Here is a 20,649-nt window from a genome sequence, read left to right as displayed (position 1 = left end):
CAAGGTAACAATAGCCCACCGAAGAAGCAAAACTTCGTCCCATTTCCTTTCTCTCTCCCGTCAAGCCCTGCGGCCTTTTCAGGATCCAGCATCGTCGCCCACCATGCGTCTGCGTGCCCGGCTTCTCGCTGCGCAGCCATGGCCAGCTCGTCAATCGCCTCGTCGCCCTGCCTCGAGATGTTGATCTACGCTCCAGCGTGGTAGCTCTGAAGCAGCCGCCCTGGCCTCTGGTTGTGTTGCGCCGCACTCGGGCGACACCACGCTCCTACACCTGGTCGTCGCGCTGCTCTCGTCGCCGCTGCCCGTCTGTCCATCTCGCTGGGCCTGCCCGCCACACCCTTCCACGCCCCCATGGAAGCCAACCACCTGCAGGTCGAGCTTGTTCTTTCTGCACCTCGTCCATCCTCGGAACTTCGCCAGCCCAACTATTTCACGACACGTCGCCGCCGCCGTTGTTGCTGCCGCCACCGTCGCTGCTGGCTTGGATTTCTTGCCATGTACTCCGCACAACCAACAGGCGCCGACGGTGCGACAATCAATCCCGCCGCCCTCAACTCTGGTGAGTTCTTCATTCCTCATCGCATCGCATATAATTCCTTGTCAATGTCGCTGCCCCTCCATCCCGATCCTTTTATCATGTCCCCTCCCCCGCCGGATCTTGACGGCACGCGCCGCCTTACAAAAAAAACCCGAAGCGAAAAAAACAACACCCAACACATGCCTCATCTCATTCTTTGCGCATAATCGCTTTTATCCCATAATCTCTTTCGCGATGCCTTGTGCCCCTCATGCAAGCTCTTTTTGTTCGAGCCTTCGTAGTGCTGACCCGCCGACCTCATAGACCTCGCTATCGCGCCTCTGCGGGGCGTCAAGCGCAATCGGTCCCCGGATCCCCTCGACTCTTACCGGCCTGGCGATGACGGTATGTCGGCGATAGATCTTGTGTAGCTCGGACTCTGGCGCCGCGTTTCACAGACCTTGCGGATATGCTCTACATGTTACATCCTACTCTGTGCGACGCTGCGCAAATTCATGACCTTTTCTGAGCCAGGGACTGGAGCCAGGAACGATGCGACGAGATATTGATAATTTTTTTTTCATGCTGTGTTAGAGGATGTCAACGCTGACCAAGAGTCTTTTTCTTCCTAGGCAATCGCCAATTTCAACCAAAACGATCAAGACCAATGAAGGCCCGAGCGACAGGCAGCATCTCTGAAGGCCCCGGGCAAGCGCCTGGCGGACCTGTGCCTCAGGCCATCCCACCGCCGCAGGCGCCGCAGTCTCAGAATCCTGCGATGCCCACTCAGGCAGCGCCAGCCTACTCGGCCCCCCAAGCGCAAATGCCTCCCAAGACGACGCCGACAAAGACGACTCTCAAGGCTCTGCCCACGGTGCGAGACCATACCACCGATCAGCTCAACGCGACAGGCGATGAGTACATCCCACGTGAGACCGACGAATTCGGCGAGAAGAAGGTGATGCCCAACGGTGCGCTTCTTGGCAACCGCCAATATCGATGCCGCACATTTCTAGTTCCAAACCGCGGCGACAAACTGTTCATGCTGGCCACCGAGTGCGCGCGAGTACTGGGATACCGGGATTCGTACCTCCTGTTTAACAAGAACAGGTCGCTGTACAAGATTATCGCGAGCCAGGCCGAAAAGGACGACCTTGTCCAGCAGGAAATCCTGCCTTTCTCGTACCGGTCGAGACAGATTGCCATTGTTACTGCCCGCTCCATGTTCCGACAGTTTGGAAGCCGCGTCATCGAAAACGGCCGCCGCGTCCGAGACGACTACTGGGAGACCAAGGCCCGCAAGCAGGGCTTTACCGAGGCTGATCCCGCCGGGGAGAAGCGACCCGGAGCCGCCAAGGCCAGAGAGGCTGCGGAAGCAGCAGCGCAGAACAACGTCTTGATGGGCAACCCGCACACCGAGATTGTGTATAACAACACGCCTGGGCCATACCCTGGTGCGCCTCAGACTCATCTCGTTCCAGGTATGATAGGAGCACCTGGAAACGCCACAAGAATGCCGGCATTAACTATTGGACCAGACCTCAGTGATAACAGATCCCGGGACTACGGCGGCATCGTCAAGGGCGGCCCTCGACAGGAGATTACCGGACCCCCGTACCAAGACCAGACCAGGCCTTCTCCCCTGATGGAAATCCACTCGCAGGCCAACCACGCAGCCGACTACAACCGATCCGTCAACCAGCAACGTGACATGCGTGACAACTACCTTCAGCGGATATGGCGTCAACCCCACGAGCAACCCGCTCAGCCCGCTCTCGCTCAGCAACCTGTTGCTGCGCCTGCCGACGCATCCATTCCCACCAGTCGGCCGTCGAATTCTCCTCATACCACTGCCGCCGGCATAGCTCAGCCCGGTGTTGTATCATCGCAGAGCCCGCAGATGATGATGACGGCAGCCCCTTACTCGCAGTCTATCAATGCACAGAGTGCGCTCGGTCAGGCTCCTATTAGAGGTATGGCCCCTTTGCCTTTAACCACCAAACTGAGTATTCGTGAACCAACACCTGCTGCAGGTTCTACTGGTGCCCTGAATCCTTCAACCGCCGGCTACAGCTACCAACAACCAAGCCAAGCCATGTGGTCCCAGAGCCCCCCGACGGCACAAACCAGCTACAGCAGCTACACGACGCAGCCCCAGCCCCAGCATCCTTCCCAGTCTCCGGCCTCTCACCTTCGCCAAACTGGGGCCGGCCAGATGCAACCCGGCATGCAATTCTCAGGCATGGGAAGCATGCAGTACAGCGCAGGCCAGGGCATGTATACCGCTGACCAGACTCCGCGTCAATACCTGCCCCAAACTACGCCAAGTGCGCAGTCGGCCTCGCAACAAGCATGGTCAGGCCAACAACACTCACAGCCCCAACAATGGTGGACACAGCAGCAACAATAAATACGCTGCTCGTGCAGCCATTGTAAAGCGGCCCTTTTTTAACATGCGCACGTTGTGGTCATTAAGATACGAAATGTTACTGCGCTACTTGTTCTTGCTGCTTGCTACTGCTGCTGTCTTTCATGCACCTTCTAGTTTGAAGAACTGGCTAGTTCTTTCGGCTTTTTTTTTTTTATCCATCATCTTCTGGGACCGAGCTCCTGCAGTATTCCAGATACCCCAAGCATACAGGTTGGTTGGAGCGGCTTTTTGCTTTTTCTGGGTCAGCGGCTCATTTATTTGGAAACGATGTGCAGCATCTGATCTAGGCAAGGATAAAGGAGTCGGGGGGGAGATCGGGGGGGATGTATCTTTTTTTTTTTTTTTTTTTTACTTCTCTTTGGTTCCCTTTCTTTTTTGCCCCCTTTCTTTCTTTCGCTTACGATTTTCGCCATCTTCTTCTTTGGCCAGTGGTTTTACAATAAACCTCTACGCCACACTTACTTCATTTGGCTATGACTGTCGAATAGCTTTTTTTGTCTCCTTGTTCATGTTTACTTAACGGCCGATTTGTTATTTTCTTTAAGTGTCCAGGATATGTTATCCGGGCGAGGATTTCATATGTATGTGTATGTGTGCGTTTGTTTATGGTATTCACGAAAGGGGAGAGAACTCCTTACTTTGGCAGGCATCTCTTCAGGGCTAATTCTCATGTTTTGGCGGGGCATGTTTTTGCGTTGTTGATGTTGATACCACTCGGTTTGCTTTAGTCGTCGAACGCAATTATGAGAGAGAAATTGAGAATGTTCTTTTTTTTGTTGAACTCTAAATGTCTTCCAATGCTGAATGTTTTTTTTTTTTCGAGTGTCCTTTGTCTAATGTTGCTCTAATTACCTGAGAGCGGGTTCATAACTTGAAAGTAGGTAGGGAAATTTTACTGCGTTGTGATTCGTGCTCGGATGGATGGCTGATTTGATGTTATGTCTTCTGCTACGTGGAATGTTATTTGCTTTGCTTTCTAATCATGGGATAATTTTTTTCCTCCTTGTTTTTGAAGGATGACTAGCGAAGTGACAGTAAAGGTCAGCATCACTGGTAAGAAGGAAAGTGAGGAGGGCAGTCGCACACGAAGGAAATTGTTCTTGGGATTTTCTGTCCCCCCCATTATGGAAATTGGATTTTTTTTTTTTTTTTTATTCTTCTTCCCTATCTCCTCTGCTCTTTTATCCTGGGGTTTTCTTTAATTTCGCGTAGAACAAGGTTGGTCTGGTCCACGCTTTGGATGGAAGGGAAAAAATAATAATAATGGGAATGGAAGTTCAAGTTATTCAAGCAAGAGAAGAGTATGTTGTGATGAGTCCTTTTTCCCCTTGTTGGCGATGCCTGGATATTCTGTTTCCCACTTGTATGTTCTCGCGGTCTATGTTTTACATATGTGCGTATTTTCTTAAAATCCACTCCTGCTTACAGAGTGGTCATTGTGATGCTTTTGGTTTGTTTTATACAAATCTTCATTTCATCAGTTTAGGATATATGCTTTAAGCTGTGACGTTAACCGTGATATCGCTTAACTTGTGTATAAGAGATGGAGGAATTACCGGGTTCTATGATTCTTATCATTTACCTGTGAATCTTTGGCGAGAACAGTGCTAAAATAGGTATGTGATCACAGCAAGCATATTTAGTACCGGACATTGGAAACAAACAGAGATTCTCTTCTTAACTCCTTTCTTCGCTCAAATACAAAAACAATCATTTAATCACTCTCATCTCCCTCCAAGGCCTCATCCTCCGCATCATCTTTACTCCTCCTCTCCTCCAGCGCATCCTGCGTCTCATCACCACTAACATCACGCTCCTCATCGTCGTCTTCCTCACCGGCCTCCTCATCCTCCTCGCCATCATCGTCATCGTGGGCTTCTTCTTCGTCCCCGTCATCGTCATCCTCTTCGACTTCATCATCATCAACAATCGCATCGATTTCTTCGTCTTCTACGGCTGCGGCAGAGGGATCAACGCGAGCCTTTTTGGCGCGGGGGCCGGACGAAGCAGATGCCTCTTCTGAGGCTGCGGCCGTGTCGGCCATCTCGGTATCGTCGCCGCCGCCCTCGGCGGAGCCGGACTTGGGGGGGCGGACCTTTTGGCGGTAGGTCGTGCGCTTTTCGGCTTGTAGGGCGGTGAATTCTGTAAGGAATTAACAAGGTCAGAGAATGAAAAAGGAAAAAAAAGGGGGGTATGCCAGGAGGAGGAGAGAACTTTGTGCGGCAGGACATACTAGCAAATTCGGCCTCGAGAGACTCTTTCAGAAAAGAAAACTCGGTGTCATCTAATGCCTTGAAAACGTCGGCCGGGGAAATGGTCTTTTTGCCTGCGGCAACGGTATTTTCATTGGCGCTGTGATGCGTGTGATTGTGCTTAGCGTTTGTTCGAATTTGGGAGTGTATATATGGTGGCTTGTGATGTTCCTCATTTGTGAAGAACAGGGGCCCAAAATCACCATAACAGGTGATTTGAAGATTTTTTAGACAAAACATACTGTGAAGCTAGGTAGCTGATAAAGACAGTGGCGCTCTTGCTCAGCGCCAGAATCGCATTCCCCTGGATCTGCGTGTTGGGTGGCAGGGTACCCTTTGCCAGTCTTGTGATTATTGATTTGGGGAGATTCAAGTCCTGGAAAAAGCAAAGATTAGCTTTCTCTCTTGTTGATTTTTATTTTGACAGCCGCTGAATGATGCACACATACCTCAATTGTTATGGCATCCTCTCCTTTTGCCTTTTGGGCATCCTTTTCCTTTTCCTTATCTTTGTCCTTTTTCTCCTGCTGGGGTTTAGCTGGAGGAGAGGTCTCCTCGGCGGCAATGGGGGTGGATGCCCTGACGTCGGACTTGCGGGGAGGCATCTTTATTCTGTTTAGATGATGGCTGATGTATGCAGATTATAACGTGAGAGAAGCCAAAAGTTCCGTGTAGAGTGATGGAGAGGTTGTGAGGTTGTGAGGTGGAGTGAAATAGACAGGGCAGCTAGATGAGAGTATGTGGATATATAAGTATAGAAGTCAAGGTATCGCCCGTGAAGAAAGTCTGGCGGAGAAAAGGAACAGAAGCAAGATGCTATATATCTCTTCCCAAAAATCTCTCTCTATGTAGAGTGATGAGAGACTGAATAGAATGGCAATGAGAGCAATGGGAAGATTAAGAGAATAGATGAGAAGGAGAGAAAAGACAGCGAGAGCCCAAGTGAGAATGACCCCGTATTAGCCCCCGTGGAACAGCCTCGAATCGACTCAGACTCAGACTCAAACTAGGATCAACACTCGATCCGGCTCAAACGCAGCGTTATCAAGCAAAGCCAGCGAACGGTGCAATCGAGACCAATTGGGCACGGAGAGCGAGCGAGGTTCTGTCCTGCTACGTGCTTTTTTCTCCCTAGTCCGCAATCGATGGCTTCTGAAAGGCTAGCAGAACCACATTCGGAATTAGGTAAGATACTAAGGCCAGGGTGCAGGAAACGAGGGTTATAGCAGGGCGGGATTCGCTCAAAATTGAGTAAAGGAGCGCGGTTGATGCTCGTGAAGCTTCTTTGGATATAAATGTCCAAGGCGGCTGTCCAGATTATGGGGTAGAAGAGGAAAAAGAACGTGCTGGACGCGTTTTCTGTCCCCCGCCGTGGCGCGCGTTAAGTGGTTTTCTTGCTGGCTGCGGGACGCACAGGAACAGGTACCCTCTACTGCGGAGGTCGGCTAATTGCGCGGTGCGGGCTGCGCCTCGCTAGGTAGACGGTACTTATCTCTCGGCAATCAATCTCGAGAAACACCAAACGTTACAATTCGAATGCTCTTGTAGATGGGTAACTGATCTCGCTTAGAGAGTTCAATTTGGATATGGCAGTTTATCTGTCCTCTCATTTTTTTTTTAAACCCCCTCCCTATAGACATCCCTAGCTCCTCTCATCGCCGCTCAGCTTAACAAAGGGATGATTGCTGCAAATTTCCACAACATCCACGCCACAATACAATGATGGCTTCATGCCATTCTGGAGTCAATTTCAGTATTCAATTCAAAATCTTCAAAAAAGATGAGAAATAAAATAAAAAACCTTCATGGCAGTGATAGGCGCCTGCTCATGATACATGAATGATAGAAAAATAAAAATAAAATAAAAAAAACATGGGGGTATATCCGTCGTATATATCAAATAAATCATACTACTATCAAATAAAATGAAAAAAGGAGAGAATCAGGGCTCCAGCCTGCATTCATTCGTCGCTTACCATTGAAGCGACTAAAAGGTGCCTGGCATACGAATCCTCCGCAGGAGTGATAACACCCGCTATGCGAAAATGAATAGGAAGGGTACGGAATAATTCATGTTGATGAGAGAAAAAACGTGTGTGCCGGAAAGAAAAGTACCATGAGTCTGTCATGATTCATGGACATGTTTCATTCCGCTCAAGAAGTGTGAGTGAAGAATAAATGGCCACATTCTTCATGGAAGTGGCTGTCAAAACGTATATTTCTACTGCCTCGTCCACTGCGGCGAGTGAGGCAAGGCAGTATGGAAACTTACTCACTGCCGTGAGCCTTGCTCAGTTTGTACACTGAACATGTCTCACAACAAGAGTTATAAAATAGGTAGGTAGGTTGCCAAAGGTGCTCATCCTATAGCACGCCCAATATCAGAACTGTGCACCACCGGTGGTCGTGGTGTCAAGCCAGTCAAGGGCACCTCGTCATCCCGAAAGCCCTGTCGAGTGGTAGGAGTCGAAATAGTCGCTCTGCGGGATGCCGGCGTGGATTTGGAATATATGTCGGCAGATTGTCGAGGGGAGTTCTGCTCTGGAGTCTGGCTGTACCATTGCTCCCGTCTGGTATTGGCACCGAAACTGCTTCGCGTACTGCGAGCGCTTTTCGTCCGTGCATGACGAGGAGGATTGGTCTTGGTCAGGCGCGTCGAGGGAGTTCGCTTGATATTGACGTAAGCATTGTCTCCCCGGACTGTTTCGTCTGTCAGGCCTGGTCGAGAGTTTGGCGCTCGCGCAAGAACTGGTGTTGGCGGGATATCGATGCTCTGCTTTGTGTGGACGGGGGAAAACGGGAGTTGTTCTTCGGAGACTCGGCTTTGATAGACAATAACACTGGATGACTTTACAGAACCAAGGGACGTATTTGTATGGTGAGATTGGTGAGCCGGTCTTAGCTCGCTGATAGCTGATTTCGGTGTACCGGGAAGCTTCTCCTCGGCGTCAACACTCCGCGTCCGATCAATTTTCCAAGATTCAATCTCCTCGTCGTCAATTGGCGTGATCCCCCTGTTGCGAAACCGAGCTCTGCGTATTCGAATTCGGTGATATACAAAGACGGCCAAGGCGATAAGAAGGATAGACGGGATAGTTGTAGTCAGGACAATGATGAGTGTTTCGTGCGAAGAAGATAGGCCAGCCATACTGTCTGCCTCGTGGCGTGTGTACGACGAGACTAAGTAAAGGGAAATAGACAGGGCCGGAAGGTTGAATGAAAAAGGCGCTGAAGTGCCGGTATCACAAAGCCATTCGGACGACTCGGTATATCATGGATCTCCTTCTTTGACGTCTTCTCTTTCTTTGTTTATGGTGGTTTTGGAAAAAATTGAAAATGTTTGAAATGTCGTTCTTTTTAATCGAAAAATCCTTTTCAACGACATTCACTTGGAGTTCGACCACAGTCCTTGTCCGACCAAGATTCCTTCCAGATGCAAGAACTGCGTCGAGTATATGAGCGATTGTAGTCGATGTGGCGCACAGCCATAGAGAGAAACAAGCTTTGTTGAGATTGATAAACGAAAAAGCGATCGGTGTCCTCCTCCTTGTAGTAGATGAAAGAACTAGAACAAGGTGAAGAAAGGAAAAAGAAGAAGCGAATGGCAACTGGTGCCCACTGATTAGTCTTTTTTTTCTCTTTATTGCCCTGGTCGTTTATAATTCTCCCAGGGCCCCTGAAAAAAATCGAATGAAGGAGGAGTTATGCAGTGTAAACCTGGTAGATGATCAACTTACACTCAAGGCCTGTGAATCATATTCCAACCCTGTTAAGCCCAAACAAAGAGCGAGTACTTGGAAGCAGCAGCACCCAAGTACATAAGCTCGCCCTATGGAAGCAGAAGTGAGAGGCGGGATGTGGTAAGAAGAGGGCTGGATGGGATACTAATACTACTAGTACTAGTACTATACAAGTGCGTTATAGCAAGTGCAGGTTTACGGAGCCGCATGCAGGCGTAAAATCCAGTACCGGCAGTGGTGGTATCAATACCTTCTTGTTGTAGGTACCACTTCTCCTCCGTATATACGGAGGCTATGTATGCACTCAACTGGAGACGGCATCTGTTGATGGTGTCAAGGCGTGTGTACCTGTAGGCGAAGGGTCCAGGGGTGTGAGCGAGGAGCCCACTTGCGATCCACCCGTCAACCCTGGTTCAATGCAAAACAGCTCAAGAGCTCACGGTGAATTTGTTGTAAAAGAACAAAATATTGCTCCGTGAGACTACGCCGAATGAGGTATGGACAAGGCAGTAGTCGTGGTGCAAACGATGTACCTGCTTGTCGTGATGGTTCCTGTTGTGACGAAGCATGGCCCGGACGGACTGAACAATGAGGTGACGAAGCAATAGCTGCAGCTGCTAGCAGCGACAATACGGCATCAATGCGAGAGTGACGCCGTAAATGGATTGCTAGTGTGACCAACTGCTCGCAAGCGAGACCTCGTAAGAAAGGCGCATGTGCCGTATGGAGGTAGCTCTCACCAGAAATGGGTGTGGTGGGTGCACGGCAAATACTCTCATTCAAGCCTGCTCGCCTGGCAGCAGCTCTTCTGGCAACTCCAACTCCAGCAACCTCGTCTCCATCAGGTGCCTCCCTTTCGGGGGATGATCAAGGGGTTGGCTGTGGGGGTGGTCTCCAGAGCTGGGGAGGGAGAGAAAAAAAGCTGCCGAGTCCACATACTGGACTAATCACGCCGCCAATTGCGACCCTGGCCTGGGCAGCTGGGCAAAGAAACGCCAGCAGGGAAACGTGGCGCATCCCGCAGACGTGTCTCTGGCACTACGGCACAAGCCTGACTCGAATGGGACCTGTCTGCGGCGAGGGGTGCGGTTGTGGCTTGTGGTTGGCCATTGAGCGGTTGAGTGTGGCCGATCTCTGAATGGCCGTTGGATTCCGCCAACGCCACGCGGAGGTCGCAAAGCGAGAGGGGAAAGTTTTCTCAGATTGATTGCTTGATTGATTGCTCGATTGACTGAATGTATGGGTGATAGATTTTTCCACTGATTGAGTGGCTGATTGGCACAAACTTTTTGCCTGTTGGACAGAAATCTTTTCGGCTTGCCTTTATCTCTAGGCAGCACATTCCAACAACGCAAGCAAGCAAGGCGGCCTGGTCACTCACTCACCCATTCATCTCTCTTGTACACTGCTCTTCTCATTCTGCTCCATACTCTAGTGTCTCCCGCTACTAGCAAATGGGCGGGACCCACGGAGCTACAGTCCGGAGCACGGAGTTTGAGCAGCAGCCAGGAACCAGGCACAGAATCTCACTCATATCTAGCCGGTAGTTGCACGTCCAGGTATCGTGTCTGACGTCTGCACGCGGTGCTCGGGAGAGTAGCATTGGGGGCAATCAACCATGGCGCGCCTCGGATGGCCAGCCCCAAAAAGAGCAGGACAGCCGGGATATTTCTCTGGGCGACAGCTTTGCCGCGACTCTGAATCTGCGAGGAAATCTTTGTACTGTAGCAGCAGTAGCTCGACTAGTACGGCTTTGGCAGTGGCGGCAGCACTCGCGATGCCTATTCTGACTAAAGGCTTTGGACTACACCTTGCCTCAAATAGAGAGCGCGACCGTCTCGAGAGAAGGCGATTTTCGCCATTTGCAAGGCCAATTGACCTCGTAGCTCGTTCCACGTTTGCCCAAGAGCTTCATACAGAGGTCCAAGATATCAGACAAAAGGTGCATTCGCGGCAGTTCGCTTCGGCCAATGCGCTGTCGAGCCGCTTCTCGGTCCTTTGGTAGGTGAGGCCAATATTGTCGCCCCTTGCATCGTTGCGTCCAGGTAAAAGCCTTGCATGCGGTTAGCACTACTGCCTTCACTGCTACCCAACACCTACAAACTATTGAGTACCGCTTCGTATTACTGTGGGAGGTACCTACTTGTGCCGCCATGACACCCCCCAGCATTGGTGGCGTCTGCGTTAATACACGCTGCAGCAGGTGATGCCTCGCGCTTACAGGAATTCCGCGCAGTGTGACTTCGACTGTACGTACGGGATTCAGACCTGTGCTGGCCTGCAAGGGCATCCGATCTTCCGCCAGCAAACAGGTCTGAGTCTGATCGGAGTTCTTCGGTCGCCCAAATCAGTTCAGACTTGCATTGGCGCTATCTGGGGTCGAGGTCTCGCCTCTCAGGCGGTGAGCGCAGCCTGACAGGGCAGAAAAGCATATCCAGGCACACAAAACATGCACTGCTCTTTTCCAACTTGCCATCACGGCCGGCAAGTTCGGGATCAAACAACTGCAAACGTACGTTGGGCCCAGAAGCAATGCCATACTGAACAAGTACATTTCTAGTGGCTCTTACAAAGCTGCGGCCTTGATTCCAATGAGTCTCTCAAGCGCCTCGGCTCGCCTGCAGCTCAAGCAGGCTGCGGGCAAAGAAGAGAGCACGGATCAGATGGAGATTATGTCATGTAAGCCGTGCGATGCGCTACTGCTGGTCACATTCTCGTGGAAGCAGTGATAGGTAGAGACGCGGCAGGTCTTTGCTATTTCAAGGACCTGACAAGTCAACTATACAGCACTGATGCGTCTGAGGCCATTGCTCCTCTGGCCTCCCCCGTCAGATAAGGAACCATGGAACCATTGGCATACGACTGCTCCTGGACGAGTCTCGGCCTGGTGCCTGTACAGAACCTGGTTCTGTGCAGGCTGGAAAATGCCAAAGTGTCTCCATATCGGCCATGCTCATTTCCACAATGTACACCCCTGGCTTTGGAGTAAAGCTGTTATACGGCCACCTACTGTGGTCAATACCATCACTACCATCACTACCATCTGTGAAAGCTGATTTGAGTTCAAACTTTGTTGCTCATGTGCTACTTTTAGACTGAATGACTTGCGTCTACAGAGTACCCATACCTCAGCCGCATCTCGCTCGCTTGCTCGCCTATTCCTCTCCTTGCATCGGGGCTCCTCCATAGCGCCGTTGGACCCCATGGGAAGGGAACGTCCCCACCAGACAACAAGAACTTTGTTCTTCCATCAAAAAAAGAAACGAAGAGACAAAAAAAAAGTCACCGAGAAGACCGAGGGTTGAACGCCTAATTGATGGCCTCTGCTTCTCGCCGTCGTCTTGGCGGTTCGTGCTAAGCACTCATGTCTCGTGCCTAGATCGATAGACACGCTCCGCCACCTCTCTTGCTTCGGCGCAATAACTCTAGCTTCCATATTGGCAGATCCAGCCTTTCCTTTCAGAGCAGTAGAGAGCGGCCGGCTCGCCTGCTGTCGTATCTTTCAAAAAGTCTTGCCCAGCAATTTGAGAGCAACACAAAAGCCACAGCATCAATGGCGCCCATCACCGCAACCACCGTTCACGGCTAAGCTGCTCCCGGATCCTGGCGCGTCTGTATCCGTTATCCAAGTGGTTCAAAGAACCGCCCACTAGTGAGAGCTGGTAACTCATTACAAACTACTCCGCACAAGCGCAATCCTACTGCTTGGATTCCGTAATGGTGGTGTTATAGCCACTGCTGCTATGGGGTATTATCAGCAGCTATCCCCAATATTTGTGAGCGCTACGGCTGATATTCCCGGCGATCAGTTCAAGATGTCCTCCAGAGAAGACTATCCCTCAGGAGGGAGCACTAGCAGATACTAACTCTGCTTTTACCTACCACACAGCTGTGATAGAAAGGTTCGGCGCGCTCAAAACCTATCTCTAGTGCTGGACTAGAATGCCTCGTCTCGTATACAGGAGTACGAGTAGATTCCAAGAAGCATTCATCTCCGGGTGTGATTACATCGGCCGAGATGTCACTTATGCTCGCCACGCCCAGTCCAAGATGGGGAAATCGACCGCCTGCCCGGGCACGTTTTCGATGAGCTCAGCAGAGCATTTAGACACAGTCCTCATCTTACAAGTAGATAGCTGCCACTGGACACCCGGCTTGTTTCGGACATTATCTAGGCCTACTTCATACGCATCTGCTCTGTATCACTCTCTTAGCCGATGTGTGTCTTGCAGGCAGTGATCATCGTGTCCAGCAAGCGAGATGCTGCGCTTGCAGAGTGATAGTATCCGGCTCATCTGGCTGCGACTCTGGCCTCCCATTCCGCGTGGAGCTGGCTCATCACGGGAGAGGCCGTCCATCGCCAAGTGGCTTGAGCGATCGAAACTAGGCGAGACTTTGCTGAACAAGGGGAGACTCCGCTTCTCCACCGTACTATGGCCAGGAACCCTCTTCTAGCGTCTTTGTCAACCCCTGCTCCATGGATCATGTGCCATGCTTGCCACGACTGGCACTGTTTCGTTTCACCTTCTGTCGACCCTCTTTGTGTCTTCTTTTCCGTCCAGGGGCCTATATACACGTGTGGAGAAGTATTGACACTGACGGGGACAGTGAATAATAGTATGCGAACGAGAGAAATCACTAAAAAAAGAAGTGAAAAGGGGGCGCGATAAAACGCATGAATGGAAGAGTCAAAACCAATCTTGCATCGCTCACCGCTCATTCTAGCGAGATTCCATCTTCTTTCTTTCGTTTACTCTCCCTTGCTTTGATTTGCAACGCTTCCCGATGTCGTCACGACGGTGAAGATTAGTGCAAGTACAAGTAGGGCTCGCACACAGCACCTTACGCACACTCCTCAACACTTTCGTGCGCCATGGTCTGCAAGGGACGCCTAATTGATCCTTGCTTCAACACGCAACTTATCAAGCGAGTATTTGCACCAGGCGGAGGGATGGCTCAAGCCACAGCTAGCTCGTGCCACTGCCTCCTCCCGCTTCTTAGGCGTGCAGAGCTGAAGGAGAGTTTTGGAAGCGTGATGATATGCATGAGTACGTAGCACTCGGCGCTGCTACCCACCTCAACTTCACAAATTGTGGCTAAATGGTCATTTTATCATCCATCTCTTTGGACGGTCAGCCACAGTGCAGCCTGATAAGCCAAGACTCGTTTGGAGTGTGTGCTGGGAGTTTAATTAAACTGCTTCCTCCTGTCCCGCACCATCCACACCTGCTACGCCGTCTTGCTCCTACATGTCCAATCAGATCTGCGGGGCGGCGGGAAAAACAGAATAGCAATGCCACTAAATCAGCGGATGAAGCGGTTAAACAGACAAGAGAGATCTGCCGAGTGGTATTCCGTTTATTAGTGACAGTGCTCGCAGCAGTTCCGATGATTTGAAACCAAGATACGGGGCACAGGTATACACAATTCCTGCTGTTACTGTAGCAGGTACATGTGTCCTTGAGTATGTATAGCCCAGGAAGCCGTTGATGGATTAAGCTGGATCAGATTTGACTCTTACCAATAAGAGGGTATCTACCGCTCACGAGCTAAAGACGCTCCATCAGCACTACGACCGAGTTTGTACAGTACAGGCACTGATTCTATTTTTATTCACCGTGGTTCCCTTGAGCACGTTAAAAAAAAACATTAGGGAGGGCATACAAGTACAGTCTCATGTTGATAGACTCACTCGCTACTAACGCCCGCATAATGCCTGCCCCCACGGCTGCGTCGGGAGACTTGCTAAAAGAGCTCAAGGTGAAACTCTTTGTCTCGTCATCGATTTCGCTTCCTCTTGACCTTGACTGGTGACCCGAAGTGCCGCGTGTAGACGGCATACGAAGCAATCTCGCTGACTGCTGCTTTTGCTACTGGTACTGCTACTGCTACTGCTGCTGCTGCTACTACTGCTGCTGCTGCTACTACTACATACCGATTATATTGGAGTAAAGATAGTACTCCATCCGTATGTACGGACGAGCAGTCCTGCTGTAAAAGTGGGAAGACCAAGCTGCGCGGATATTATATCTGCGGGGCATGATTGATGTATCTGTTGCGCCCGTCCACTTGACATATGGGACGGTGCGACGCGGCTGTTTCCATCGGGCTTGGCTCACGAAGATGCTGTGTACTTTGTGTATATGTACACAATGTGGTGAGCTTAATGTCTCAAGAGCACAGCACAGGCTACAGTTCAAGAGGTGGTACTCGGACCGGCTATTCTCCTCTAATCTACTCGCTGCTGTTGTGTGACGCTCCTCCTTGGGCTCCAATCGGGGCCGTGTGCCTTACACTCGGAATTTTGGCTCGCAGATGTATTTGTGCCAGATGACGGCCAACAAGGCTAGCTGTAAGAATCAGAATGCAGACGCCACGAAGAAGACTCGGCCGACACGAAGCACGCCTTCTCCGCCAGCTAATGATCCTTCGGAGCTCACAAAGAACAAGCGGGGGAGATTGTGCTAATGCAATAATGCTATTCGACGCCCAAACACTTGATCCAAGCGTACTATACATAGGCCACAATCCAATCACAGCACTCTTATACATCGTCGGCAACGCGGGACGATGAAGCAGCCCTAGTGCAGCTATGGAAGTGTGTGCGTGCAACAGCCGTGTTGACGGAGCCTTGGAGGCTGGAATTGAGCTCACCATTGGCTGGCGATGGCGAGAGCCCATGCACGTAGATAATAAGCACTGAGCTCCAGCAGGTTTGTTTCATACCTGGAAGGAATCTGACGCTTGTGAAGGAATTGCCACGTTGGCACCACTTACATGCTGGTCCATATGCACGATCGTGGGCTAGTGTTTTGGAGGATATGTAAGAGAGCGGTTTACTTGTATGATTGATCGCCTTGCGCTTCCTTGTAAGGTTAGGCCATCGAAGCGAAACGAAGATGCTGACAGGAATTGCTAGATATATGCACGAGAGGCATGCTTTGTCAACTGGCGTGGACCTCCAAAGCCGATGAACGGACGCACGTATAGCCTTTTCAGTCTGGAGTTACATCGCGGCATTTGGCACGAAACAACAACAGGCTACGCTCTGATTCGCCCTTTTGACTCTCTGCCCGGCGGGATTCAAGACTCCGAGCCTCTCTCTTAGTCCGCTCGCGCTGATACCTACTACTCCCATTGATGTCTGCGGCCGTGCTGTAGAACGAACGGACTTGACAGCGGCGTCAACAGTCGACTAACACAACCTACCAAGAAACGAGTAGGTGGGCTGGTCAGAGCAATCTGCATTTCAGCTCCGCACCAGCCACAGCTAATCGAACTCGGGCCTACGTATGCCCCTCCTTTGGGCCCGGATGATCACTTGAAGAAGCGAAAAGAAAAGCAGCTATCGAGTAGTCATCGCCGACCAAGCAAGGCGCACCAGCTCTTCGGCGGCCCTTGTGTAAGCCACCTCCGAAGCCAAGGCGTGTTAGTGCCTGGAGATGGTCCGGCAGCCAGATGAGTATGCATTATGCGCATCTCTACAGCGCGAATGAGCAGAGTGTCCCCGGACCAGGCTACGGGCTGCCTAGGCTAGAGAAGAACAAGGAAGATGGAGGCACTTGTCTAAAGGTGCATTTCTCCTTGTCTTGGACGTAATCCGGATAATGGATGGTAGGCACTTTGTCCATGCCTTCAGTCGTCTTGCCTTGCTATCATCATTCTCAATGGATTAAGAATCTCGTTACTTCTCATTTTCGTCAACAAATACGATTGGTTCCGTGGTCTAGTTGGTTATGACATTTCGTTAACATATGCTTAACGCCACCGAAAAGGTCCCCGGTTCGAGCCCGGGCGGAATCACCACTTTCTTTTTTTGCACCATCTTACCATAAGCACGTTAGTGCTTCCCTCCCTCTTCTTCCTTTTTGTTTCGGGTTCCATCGACAAGTATAAAGTTTGGCAGGGTTGCTCTGCGTCAAGGAAGCGGGCGCCTCAGCCGTGCCCGAGTTGCAGATATGGAACTGGCGTAGAGGCTGTGATATTGCCGGACGGCAGACGTTTAATAATAGCAGCTTCTTCTCCGATGCATGATGACGATTGAGCTTGATGAAAGGATGAAGATCGTATGCAATTGTAAGGTCTAGTGTATTTAACACGGTCAGATGATGTTTGAAATTGCAAATTTGACTTTCTGCTTCTTGGCCCCCTTGCGTGTATTGCCCGGCAGACGAATTGCGATCCCGAAGGAACACTTGGTATAGCCATACGCTCCATAGGCTTAGAATGACAGAAAAAAAAGTATAATTAACTAAATTGTATCATTGGGTAGCATCCCACCTCCTGAGCCAGACCAGCTCACTTCATGCTTTCGACTTCAAGGTCATAAGATCACGCGCTCCTTCCAAGCAAATACAGCCAATCATCCCCCTAACCTCATCATCCCATGAAGAATTACAGCGGCACTTTTTTTTTCATGAGTACAGTGTTGATTTCCAATGGTTGTTTTCATGGCAGATGCTGGTTCAGCTTGCAGGAAATCGACCGAGCGGAGGTATCCGGGAGGTAGGCATTGGTGAATAATGCCGTGGCGTACCAGATGACGGAGGCTGCTGGGTCTTGGCAGTAGTCGTTTCTTTTGCGATGATGAGAGAGTCAGTGGAAAGGGCAACACGCAAGAGAGAAACATCAGTTAATGATGAATCAGGGGGGAGTTTAACTCACGAGTAGAGAGCGCAGGCTACGTAGAAGGGTTCGGGGAATTGTTGCAGCTTCACTGAGCTCACCTTGCCGACGCTGCAGACTCATTAGCTTTCTGTTATTAAGGAAAAATGATTGTTTGGGCTTCAGGCTTGATCGAAGATGAGGTGAGTACTTACATGTTGTCAGGAAGCTGTACACATTCGCCGACTTTGCCTACGCTGAAATGGCGTCCCTGAAAGTTTGGTTCCCTGTAGACTGTTGCCTTGATGTTACATTTTGTTAGCAGCATTCACCAATGAAATCCACGTCATTGTTGAAAGAGAAAAAAAAAAACTCACAATTGGCCCAACGGGGATCAATTGGGCAACCGCCGCAGTGGCAGAGACCAGGATGCAGGGGAGGATTTGGTTGAAGTGCATTTTTGCGGCTATAAGATATGAGGACGTGAGATATGTAACTGCTTAATAAGGAATTATACGCAAAATTACGGAGTAAAGTAGGTCCTCAAAAATGGCAGTGGGTGATATATATATATATGTATATATATACTCTGTCTGTGATTTCCATGTGCTGTAAATGTTTCACAAGATGTTTACTCTCTCTGAGACGTTCCATGGAGACAAAAGTCGGGAAGGCTACATCGAGATTTGAATTGGCCTCAGAGACATGTCATTTGACCGCCCGTGCCATGGGTAGCTTTCAGGAATGCTTCGTATATATACAACCTGGGCTCCGTTACTTTTAAATGGCTTATGATTTTTCTCTCTCTTGATTGGCAATTTCCACCTTTGCGAGTTCCTGGAAATTACTTTTCTTCGTAGTCCTCAAAAATGAACAATGATACCGAATTTGTTTGAATTGAAACAAAGGCTACAAACGCCAAACAATAAATCTCGTTCAAGATGCGCATGTAGACTACAGACATATGACATAAATCTCAAACACAGTGAATCATGTAACCGGTATTTGACTCTAACTAATTCACCCGACAGAATGTCCCCTTGCCTACTAACCTCACTGGGGTCTATCAATACTACAGGCGCATTTCTTTATACTTATAAGCAACTCCTGCTGTGCTAATACGATGTTAACATTTCTCCAGGTAGGAATGAGTATGGGGCCCCTGAAAAGGGTATGCCATCGCTTCTCGCTGGGGAGTAGATCGGCTCGTCGGCAGAATAAAATACTCAGTGGCTCCTATTTCGTGGAAGCAAACGAACATATTCCTCATCTTACAGATGTAAACTCCGTTTTTCTACACAGAATCAGATCGCGATGCGAATTGTGAGAGACTAGCACCAGCAAGCATACATACAACCTGGCAAAGAAGCCGTGAGTCCGTCTTGATTCAAAGATTGATCCCGCCCTGACTTTCCAATCAATTAATGCCGTAAAGATTCAAGAGGGTTTTTGCTTTTTTTTTAGTAAATCTGAGCAAAATTTCTCAACGTCCATCGAAGGATTACATGTAAATGCCCGATCCTAGCTCCAGGCACGGCCCGTTCCCCCTTTAAAGAATGTCGTGTGGGAACGACGCTGGGACCATACAGAAACCAGTGAACATGGTATTGATGATAGTAGCTACATAGAGAGAGAAAAAAAACAATATTTTAGCCTGGAAAAAACGAACATCAACACAACGCGTGGTTGTGAGAAAGGTATGGGAGGCGCCAGAGACAATGTCTGTTGAACAGGAATGCGAGCTGTGCATACCTTGGCTGCTTTACATCTTAGCAGCAGAGCGTGGTCTTTTATTCCGCAAAAAGGAGTCGAGATTAATATTTCTATACAAAATGATCTGCATTTCTAAAGTTTGCTATTCTACGTCGTTTCACCAGGGTCATTAACAAATAGCCTATATAGGTGTTGGGGATTGACAGGCACCTGAGACATAGCAGGCGAGAACAGGTGTAGCTAATTCTACTATTCATCGCTACATATAATACGCGACGAAACTCTTTGTAACGCTTGCAGTACTGCTCTATTCGATGGGCTACCATAGACCATATTGTGTCAAGAGTCAAAAATTTGGGCCGTATCAAGTCTTGCATGTATTTCATTACCTAGGCAAAAGTTATCCAGCACCCCAGTTTCATTATGCAACACCCTAGCTGTAGTTTAACAAAGCAGCCAGTCTGCCTAGCAAAATACACAACTGTCAAACACACTTAACAGTAGTAGCAGTCTACTACCACCTATGTACTTGCACGTATGGATGCTATGGCTAGAGTGCTGGATAACAGAATTCGAGCGCTAGAAAAACTTTCTATTTCTTTATAGGTAATCAAGCAGTAATCTAAACATCCAACCGTCATTCATAATCATATCTTCATTTCTCATAAACCCATAAACCCAAGTACACAGCCATAACGATCTTCTTGATAATAACCAGCCATTTTTTTTTTCTTCTACATCTTCTCAAAAGCGTGCATATGTCCGTTGTGCTCCTATAGTGGAACAGAAGTTAGCTCTCTGAAACATTCATTCTTAATGGAGATGGCAATCACTTCGTACCTAAGCAATACACGGATCGAACATTATCGTTGTGTCGGATGTTGACCTTGCCATTCCCAGCCTTGATGAAAATGACTTCTGTGCCAGGTCTGCAGTCATCAGATCTTGAAACATGCAAAGTTAGCTTTCAAATGGACAGAATCATCATTTCTTTGATGGTCAACTCACTCGAATAGAGCGCAAAGCCTAGACGGAGGAGAATTCGGCCATAATTTTGCTGATTTCACATTTCCATGCCTTGGTTCTCTCCGTTAGTATAAATTACTCAAGATGTTGGTAAGGAGTAGGTATATATTAAGAAGAACATACAGCGGGCCAACGACTTTAACACAAGTCTTCAAGCTGCGTACATCAAACTGCTGTCCGGTCCAATCGGAGTCGTGATATAAAGTGACCTTTTGATTCAGTCTCTTAGCATGATGCAACCCAACGCCAGGCTTCTTATTGTATAGATGGAAAGGAACTCACAAGCGGAGCTACAGGAATCGTCTCGGCTGGCGCAGCAGCCGCAAATGGAATCAGAACGCAGGGGAGAAGCTTGAAGAATTGCAT

At 49.5% G+C, this 20,649-nt stretch overlaps 7 protein-coding genes across 7 annotated transcripts; 1 reads left to right on the top strand and 6 right to left on the bottom strand.

Moving 5' to 3' along the window:
• Window positions 1–351: 351 nt before the first annotated feature.
• TGAM01_v205127 (hypothetical protein) lies at window positions 352–2,927 on the top strand (the record flags this gene model as incomplete). The annotated part of the gene is made up of 3 exons (XM_024549580.1): window positions 352–559; window positions 842–922; window positions 1,150–2,927. 3 exons carry the CDS (start codon window positions 352–354, stop codon window positions 2,925–2,927), a joined length of 2,067 nt encoding a protein of 688 aa, XP_024405712.1.
• TGAM01_v205128 (hypothetical protein) lies at window positions 2,400–2,573 on the bottom strand (the record flags this gene model as incomplete). Its single annotated transcript, XM_024549581.1, has 2 exons — window positions 2,400–2,481; window positions 2,542–2,573. Coding segments are annotated over 2 exons (114 nt in total), but the record flags the coding sequence as incomplete, so codon positions are not given.
• Window positions 2,928–4,662: 1,735 nt separating the features above from the next.
• TGAM01_v205126 (hypothetical protein) lies at window positions 4,663–5,805 on the bottom strand (the record flags this gene model as incomplete). Its single annotated transcript, XM_018808720.1, has 4 exons — window positions 4,663–5,090; window positions 5,182–5,300; window positions 5,443–5,576; window positions 5,650–5,805. 4 exons carry the CDS (start codon window positions 5,803–5,805, stop codon window positions 4,663–4,665), a joined length of 837 nt encoding a protein of 278 aa, XP_018658035.1.
• Window positions 5,806–7,559: 1,754 nt separating this feature from the next.
• Window positions 7,560–8,348, bottom strand: TGAM01_v205125 (hypothetical protein; the record flags this gene model as incomplete). The annotated part of the gene is made up of 1 exon (XM_018808721.1): window positions 7,560–8,348. The coding sequence occupies one exon, from the start codon at window positions 8,346–8,348 to the stop codon at window positions 7,560–7,562; it is 789 nt and encodes a 262-aa protein (XP_018658036.1).
• Window positions 8,349–10,756: 2,408 nt separating this feature from the next.
• TGAM01_v205124 (hypothetical protein) lies at window positions 10,757–11,230 on the bottom strand (the record flags this gene model as incomplete). The annotated part of the gene is made up of 2 exons (XM_024549579.1): window positions 10,757–10,993; window positions 11,084–11,230. The coding sequence occupies 2 exons, from the start codon at window positions 11,228–11,230 to the stop codon at window positions 10,757–10,759; spliced, it is 384 nt and encodes a 127-aa protein (XP_024405711.1).
• A 6,370-nt stretch (window positions 11,231–17,600) lies between these two features.
• TGAM01_v205123 (hypothetical protein) lies at window positions 17,601–18,002 on the bottom strand (the record flags this gene model as incomplete). The annotated part of the gene is made up of 3 exons (XM_018808722.2): window positions 17,601–17,676; window positions 17,760–17,845; window positions 17,922–18,002. 3 exons carry the CDS (start codon window positions 18,000–18,002, stop codon window positions 17,601–17,603), a joined length of 243 nt encoding a protein of 80 aa, XP_018658037.2.
• A 1,999-nt stretch (window positions 18,003–20,001) lies between these two features.
• Window positions 20,002–20,649, bottom strand: TGAM01_v205122 (hypothetical protein; the record flags this gene model as incomplete). The annotated part of the gene is made up of 4 exons (XM_024549578.1): window positions 20,002–20,030; window positions 20,098–20,201; window positions 20,407–20,492; window positions 20,566–20,649. The coding sequence occupies 4 exons, from the start codon at window positions 20,647–20,649 to the stop codon at window positions 20,002–20,004; spliced, it is 303 nt and encodes a 100-aa protein (XP_024405710.1).

This window comes from Trichoderma gamsii (genome assembly GCF_001481775.2).
Source record: "Trichoderma gamsii strain T6085 chromosome Unknown Scaffold_15.2, whole genome shotgun sequence".
Classification (NCBI taxonomy): Eukaryota; Fungi; Ascomycota; class Sordariomycetes; order Hypocreales; family Hypocreaceae; genus Trichoderma; species Trichoderma gamsii.
The sequence above is the reverse complement of the archived record's forward strand: the minus strand, read 5'-3'. Positions and strand labels throughout refer to the sequence as shown.